General features: G+C 53.1%; 1 protein-coding gene across 1 annotated transcript; it reads right to left on the bottom strand.

The window, feature by feature from the left end:
• Positions 1-5388: 5388 nt before the first annotated feature.
• Positions 5389-7680, bottom strand: LOC138729397 (anaphase-promoting complex subunit 2-like). The gene is made up of 4 exons (XM_069873610.1): positions 7612-7680; positions 6977-7279; positions 6219-6344; positions 5389-6111 (listed from the first exon to the last, which is right to left on the bottom strand). Exons 1-4 carry the CDS (start codon positions 7678-7680, stop codon positions 5389-5391), a joined length of 1221 nt encoding a protein of 406 aa, XP_069729711.1.
• Positions 7681-7891: the final 211 nt, after the last annotated feature.

The raw sequence follows: 7891 nt of genomic DNA, 5'->3' as shown, positions 1-7891 counted from the left end.
AACCGAGCAGGCGATGTCAGGCAGTCCCTGAGCAAGGGCTGCCACTGCCATCCTGCACTGTCCAGCTCTGTCGCTGAGCATGTCCTTGTATGGTGGGATCCCCCTTGGGTCAGTTGTGTCCATCTGGTGCTGGTTTTGTCTGGGAGAAAGTCTGGCCAGAGCCTGCGCTTTGCTAGGTTAGGTGCTGCTTTGCCAAGCCCTTTCTCTTAGATTCATTATTCCTTTTTGCCAGAGAACCACCCCAGCTATGTTTCCGCCCCCAGTCCCGGCTGCTGGATGTGCTTTGAATGATTGGTCTTGGTGTAGCTTTGTTTTCAGTGCTCTCTTACAGAACAGGTCAAAGAGCAGTGACCCTGTGCAGGGCAAGATCCTTGCTGGACCGTGGGAGTAGTACATGAGTTGTGACTTAATGTCTAGAGGGGAATATAGGTATTTGTTAATTAAAAAACACATGCCCCAACCCATTATGGTGGCTGTCGTTAGTGTCGTTGTCCAAGATTGCGAGATATCTATATTGATTTGATGTGCTCTTGATTTATTCCACGATCCTGTTGTTAAGACTGTTATCTCCCACACATAATTTGTGTGAAATGCCTCTGTTGCCTTTCCTGAACTCCTCTTTCAACTTCTGTTGGACTGTGCCATCAGCCCGAGGTTGTGGTTTTTAGGCCACTGTTATGTTGTACGTTTCTGTGTGCTCTACATCAGTCCAATTGTTGGTATCCCTAATCAGCTCTGCTACAAGGCTCTCACTCTGTGGTTTTCATGTTCCCATCTCAGGCAGAAGGCTGTGCGGGATGAAGCTGCCCCCGCTTTCCTCAGCGCTGGGCTGGGTTGATAGCTTTGCTGTCCCAGCTCTGTGTGCTGGCTGTCAGCTCTCTCAAACACCATCCACCTGCAAACTGCAAGGTTGGGGGAACAAGAGATGGGGAATGGCAGCAAGTTCCTGCCAGAGGTAGGAAACCTGCTCCCCTCACCCAGACAGCAAAACCCCAGATCCCCCTGGAGAACAAGTACCAGGTGCTGCAGGTGGAATCCAGCCCTGAGGATGAGGATGATGGCTCCCACAGCCTAGAATCCTTCCCTAGGCCGCACCATCCTCAGAAAAAGATAAAAACATCCTCCATCAAGAAGAAGAGAAGGGTGATTGTTGTAGGGGACTCCCTCCTAAAAGGAACGGAGGGACCCATTTGCAGACTGGACCCGCTCCACAGAGAGGTCTGCTGCTTACCGGGGGCATCAGGGAAGGAGGTAGCTAAAAAACTTCCTTCCCTGGCCCTCGAGACAGACTACTATCCTCTGATAGTCCAAACTGGTAACGATGGTCTAGTAAACAAAAAGGCCAAAACCATCAAGAATGACTTCAGGGCCATTGGGAAAATGATGGAGGGCTCTGGGGCACAAATAGGATTCTGCTCCATCCCAATGCTAAATAGAGAGGAGCGGGAAGCCAGGAAGAAGAATTCGGTTAATGCCTGGCTCCGAGCCTGGTGCGAGGAGAGGGGCTTTGGCTTCTTTGATCATGGGGTGGCTCACACACCCCCAGGCTTTCTCGCTAAGGATGGGACACGTGTGTCTCCTAGGGGGACTGAAGCCCTTGCTAGAAACATAGCTAAGCTCATAAATCGAGCTTTAAACTAGATGTGAAGGGGGAGGGGGTTGAACCCAGGCTGGACAGGAATGAGCCTGGACGTGGGGCACTGGAGATTCAGAGAGGGTGTGCTGGTGAGGACCACCAGTACCTCACCACACAGAAAGTGGGGGAGAACACACCTCGGGGTCCTAAGGGAGATAAGGGCACTCTGTCGCTAGCTACTCCAGTCACCAGGCAATTGGGAATAAACTCAGTTCCCTCTAAGAGGGCTGAAGGCTTGGCAGCTCAGCTGAAGTGCAGTTACACCAATGCATGCAGCATGGGGAATAAGAAGGAAGAGCTGGAAGCTGTCGTAGGGCAAGGAGCCTATGATGTTGTTGCCATCACGGAAACGTGGTGGGACGACTCATATAACTGGAGTACGGCTATGGTGGGGTACAAACTCTTCAGGTGGGATAGGAAGGGTAGGAGAGGAGGCGGGGTAGCCCTCTTTGTAAGGGAGGACTTGGACACTGTTGAGATGGATTGTGGCGATCAGGAGGTTGAGTGCCTGTGGGTTAAAATCAGAGGAGCCCATAAGAAGGTAGATTTTGTGATGGGAGTCTGTTACAGACCACCCAGCCAAGGAGAAGCAGCTGATGAGCTCTTCTATAAACAGCTGGGGTTAATCTCTAGATCAATGCCTCTCGTTCTTGTGGGAGACTTCAATCTGCCTGATATCTGCTGGGAGTACAATACAGCAGAAAGGAAGCAGTCTAGGAGGTTCCTGGAGTGCGTGGAAGACAACTTCCTTGCACAGTTGGTGAATGAACCAACAAAGGAAGGTGCCCTCCTGGACCTGCTGTTGGTGAACAGAGAAGGCCTTGTGGGGGATGTGGCAGTAGGTGGACGCCTAGGACAAAGTGATCATGAGATGATAGGGTTTCCTGTTCTAGGTGAAGTGAAGAGGGTTGTTAGTAGGACGGTAGCATTAAATTTCCAGAGGGCAGACTTTGAACTCTTCAGAAGGCTGGTTGGCGAAGTCTCATGGGAGACAGTACTCAAGGGCAAGGGAGCCCATGAGGGCTGGGAGCTCTTCAAGGGGGAAATCCTAGCAGCTCAGGAGAAAGCCATCCCCGTGTTCAGGAAAAAAAGCCGGCAGGGGAGAAAGCCAGCTTGGTTGAACAGAGAGATCTTGAGTGATATCAAGAAGAGGAGAAATGTTTATGGGCTCTGGAAGAGGGGACAGGCCTCTTGGGGGGACTACAGGAGGGAAGTGAGATTGTGTAGAGAAAAAATCAGAAGGGGTAAGGCTCAGCTAGAAATTGGATTGGCCAAGTCTGTGAAAGATAACAAAAAAATCCTTCTATAAATATCTAAATAATAAAAGGAGGACTAGGGAGACCATACAGTCCCTATTGGACACAGAAGGAACAACAGTAACAGGGGATGAGGAAAAGGCTGAGGTACTTAATGCCTTCTTTGCCTCAGTCTTTAGTTGTAAAGAAAATCGTTCCACCTGTGTACAAACCCAGGAGCTAGAGGAGCAAAATGAGGCTCCTGTGATCCAAGAGGAGGTGGTCAGAGCCTTGCTAGCCCTACTAGACACCCACAAGTCTATGGGGCCGGATGGGATTCACCCAAGGGTGGATGTGCTGGTGGATGTGCTGGCCAAACCCCTTTTGATCATCTTCCAACAGTCCTGGCTGACTGGGGAAGTCCCACTGGACTGGAGGCTGCTGTTGTGCCCGTCTACAAGAAGGGTCGCGGGGAGGATCCAGAAAACTACAGGCCTGTCAGTCTGACCTCAGGGCCAGGGAAAGTCATGGAGTAGGTGATCTTGAGTGCTATCATGAAGCACATGCAAGAGAACCGGGTGATCAGGCCCAGTCAACATGGGTTCACGAAAGGCAGGTCTTGCCAGACTAACCTGATGGCCTTCTATGACAAAGTGACTTGGCTGCTGGATGAGGGAAGGGCTGTGGATGTATCTTCCTGGACTTCAGTAAAGCCTTTGACACAGTTTCTCACAGCATTCTGCTTAGGAAACTGTCACCTCTGGCCTGGACAGGCGCACACTGTCCTGGGGGGAAAACTGGTCGGATGGCCGGGCCCAGAGAGTGGTGGGAAATGGTGTGAAATGCAGCTGGAGGCCAGTGACAAGTGGGGTTCCCCAGGGCTCAGTGCTGGGTCCAGCCCTGTTCAATGTCTTTATCAATGACCTGGATGAAGGCATCGAGTGCACCCTGAGCAAGTTTGCGGACGACACTAAGCTGGGTGGAAGTGTGGATCTGCTGGAGGGTCGGGAGGCTCTGCAAAGGGATCTGGACAGGCTGGACCGCTGGGCAGAGTCCAATGGCATGAGGTTTAAGGAGGCCAAATGGTGGGTCCTGCACTTGGGGCACAACAACCCTGTGCAGTGCTACAGACTAGGAGAAGTCTGTCAGAAAGCTGCCTGGAGGAGAGGGACCTGGGGGTGTTGGTTGACAGCGACTGAACATGAGCCAGCAGTGGCCCAGGTGGCCAAGAAGGCCAATGGCATCTTAGCTTGGATCAGAAATGGTGTGACCAGCAGGTCCAGGGAGGTTCTTCTTCCTCTGTACTGGGCACTGGTGAGACCGCTCCTCGAATCCTGTGTTCAGTTCTGGCCCCTCACCGCAAGAAGGATGTTGAGGCTCTGGAGCGAGTCCAGAGAAGAGCAACGAAGCTGGTGAGGGGGCTGGAGAACAGGTCTTACGAGGAGTGGCTGAGAGAGCTGGGGTTGTTTAGCCTGGAGAAGAGGAGGCTGAGGGGAGACCTCATTGCTCTCTACAACTGCCTGAAAGGAGGTTGTGGAGAGGAGGGAGCTGGCCTCTTCTCCCAGGTGACAGGGGACAGGATGAGAGGGAATGGCCTCAAGCTCCCCCAGGGGAGGTTTAGGCTGGACATTAGGAAAAAATTCTTCACGAAAGGGTCCTTGGGCAGTGGCAGAGGCTGCCCAGGGAGGTGGTTGAGTCACCTTCCCTGGAGGTGTTTAAGGCACGGGTGGACGAGGTGCTAAGGGGAATGGTTTAGTGTTTGATAGGAATGGTTGGACTTGATCATCCGTTGGGTCTCTTCCAACCTGGTTATTCTGTGATTCTATGATTCAACCCCATCCAGTTCCACCTCCTGCCATGGGCAGGGACACCTCCCACTGGATCAGGGGCTCCAAGCCCCATCCAGCCTGGCCTTGAACCCTTCCAGGGATGGGGCAGCCACCCCTGCTCTGGGCAACCTGGGCCACGGCCTCCCCACCCTCACAGCAAAACATTTCTTCCCAAGATCTCATCTAACTCTCCCCTCTCTCAGCTTCCAAATGTTTCCCCTCATCCTATCCCTGCACTCCCTGACCAAGAGTCCCTCCCCAGCTTTCCTGGAGTCCCTGTCAGGACTGGAAGCTACTCCAAGGTCTCCCAAGAGCCTTCTCTTCTCCAGGCTGAACAACCCCAACTGTCTCAGCTTGGCCTCATACATGAGGTGCTCCAGCCCTCAGATCATCTCCGTGGCCTCCTCTGCACTTGCTCCAACAGATCCACGTGGGGAGGACTGCAGAACTGAATGCAGTTGTCCAGGTTAGTTCTCATGAGAGGGGGGTAGAGGAGAATGACCACCTCCCTCGACACCTTAGAAGGGTTTGCTTCTTTGGGGACAGACAGCCTTAGAGCCGGAGAAGGTATTCTTACAGCCAGGGAGAGGAACCTTCTGTCTAGAGATCTGCCCTATTGAACCACAAGCTGCAAAATCCCTGTGACACATTCTCTGCCCGGTACTGGGAGACAGCCTGACCTCACACGTTAACTCTTCCCATTTTCAAACACCAAGAAAACCTGCTGCTGCACACCCGTCCAGCCCATCCATGTGCTCTGTGTGACAGCCACCACCCCAAACCCGACATACAGGATGTCATTGAGCTGCTGAAACTGCTCCATGGCTTGGGGGCACCAGCACTGCTCCTTCTTGGTGCTGCAGCCTGCGCACGGTGGGGCCTCTCCTCCGCCCTCCTCCGTATCGCTCTCCTGCTCGGCCTCGCTCATGCTGCTCTCGCCCTCGTTCGTTCCATCTTCTCCTTTCCTCCACTGCCACATGTATATCCTGAAAGTGCGTCTGTAGAACTGCTGGATCATTTCCTGGAAGGATTTGGTCGTGGTGAAGAAAAGGATGGCTCTGAACATGGTGTAGACCTCCTGCAGCATCTGGGCGCCGGTCCCCAGGAGCAAGCCTGCCTTAGTCCAGCGCTCCAGCAGCTCCAGGCTGTTCAGGTAGGGCTCCAGGCGGTGCTTGAGAAGACAAAACGCATCCAGGAGGAGCGCGGAGCACTGGGGCTCCTCGGCTGTGTTTTCATACTGGTTGATGCAGCTCCAGAACTCGGAAGCTATGTTGGCCTGAAGGTCGGTCTGCAGCACCTCTAGGAACCATTCCTCCACGACGGAGTGCAGGTCGTAGCACCGCAGCACGCCCAGCGCTGCCCGCAGCTCAGCGTCCTGCGGTGGCTCCACCGCATCGGCCCTCGGCGCTGCCTGAAACGCAGAGGGGATGCCCAGGTAAGCGCACCGAAAGACTTCTCCTGGGGAAACTGGGGCAGCAGACACTGCAGGGACCAAGCGCATGTGGGCTCTGCTGTCACAGCATCAGGTGGACGCTGTTCCTCCAGGGACACCTGCTGGGTGCTCAGCCTGTGCGGGAAGCCCAGTGCCTCCTTCTCAGGCCCAATGCTCTCCATCACTGTCCCCTCGGCGGCTGCAGGATGCCTCTATGGGCAAGATGGACAGGAGCCACCCTTGGGCCCCCAAAAGCCAGGTTTTCGGGGAAAAACCTTCCCTGGCAACGTTCACTCCCTCAGGGAGCAGTGGAAGCAGCAGGGATAGGAGAAGCAGTGTCTCTTTTTGACCCCAGCACTTTCATGGAATCATAGAATCATTAAGGATGGAAAAGACCTCTAAGATCATCCAGTCCAACCATCACCCAACCCCATCATGCCCACTAAACCATGTCCAAAAGTGCCACGTCTACGCATTTTTGGAGCCCCTCCAGGGATGGAGACTCCCCACTGCCCTGGGCAGCCTCTGCCAGGGCTTCACCACACTTTCCACAAAGATATCTTCTAGAAAATTGCCCGCAAATCTCATGCATATTCTATTACTTCCAAGAATGATTTTTAATGTTATTATAAGCTTCTCAACAGCCATATCTCCACTGAATTGTACCAGTTTCCTCATCTGCCCAACCATACATTCCTCAGTTAAGGAAAAACTATAAACAAAGAGGAAAGGATGACAGGAGTGAGGAAGGGTGACCCCTGCCCTCTGCAGCTTCCCACCACTAATCCTCCTTTTCCTTTTCCTTTGTGGCCATGCACAGGTTTTATCGGGAATCTCCCCCAACCAGAAGGTGGAGCTTAAAGTCCTCTTTGTGTGAGTTCTTTGTGTGAGTTCTCTCTGATGGGAGTGATAATGAGCTGGCTGTCAGCTCTGAGACACAGTCAGCATAAAACTGCATGCAGAGGCCATTGTCTTCACAGCACAGAATGCCCATGTCCCGGAAGGTGAAGGCAATGTGCTGCCTGTTCCTCAGCTGGAAATAGTACAGGAGGATGGTGTCTCGCACACAGCCCTCCAAGATGCTTGTCAGGAAGGAGGTGGCTTGCGGGAGCCACCAGAAGTCCAGCAGCTTGATCCTGACATCGACCTGCAAGGAGGAGGAACATCATCACCACCTCTGCAGCCACGGTTCCATCGAAGATTCACAGAATCACGGAATAACAGAATCAGTAGGTTGGAAAAGACTCACAGGATTGAGTCCAACCATTCCTATCAATCACTAATTCCTAACAAAATGTCACGGTAAAGGTTGTTTACAGAAACAGTTCTTGGGGGTGGGGTTTGTTTGGGGGACGCTCAATCCCTCCCCCGACCTTTGGAGGCAATTTTTGACTCCTGTCAGCATTTTCCAAGGAACAGGGAGCACACATCCCCCCGGAGGTGGAGGGGGAAAGCGGAGGGTGGCCGCTGCCTTCTCACCAGGGATAAGCACTGTGGGCCATCTCGCACAGGCAGAAGTTCTCCGTGTCCAGCTGGAAGACTGGTCATCGAAGCACATGCACCTTTTCTTTTATGTACAATTGCTCCTGGAGCATGACAAAGGCACCGAGTCCTGTGACCTGGACCCCCTACCCAGGAAAAAGACAAACAGGCTGCTGGGGAATACACTGGTTGTTACTGGTGCTTATTATTTCTCACTGGTGCACACTGGTGGTTAGTGGTTCTCTGGCCACAGGGAAGAGGAAAGCCCTCCCTGTGG

The sequence above is a fragment of the Phaenicophaeus curvirostris genome, chromosome 20, assembly GCF_032191515.1.
Source record: "Phaenicophaeus curvirostris isolate KB17595 chromosome 20, BPBGC_Pcur_1.0, whole genome shotgun sequence".
Lineage (NCBI taxonomy): Eukaryota > Metazoa > Chordata > Aves > Cuculiformes > Cuculidae > Phaenicophaeus > Phaenicophaeus curvirostris.
This window is presented reverse-complemented; position numbering and strand designations above follow the sequence as displayed.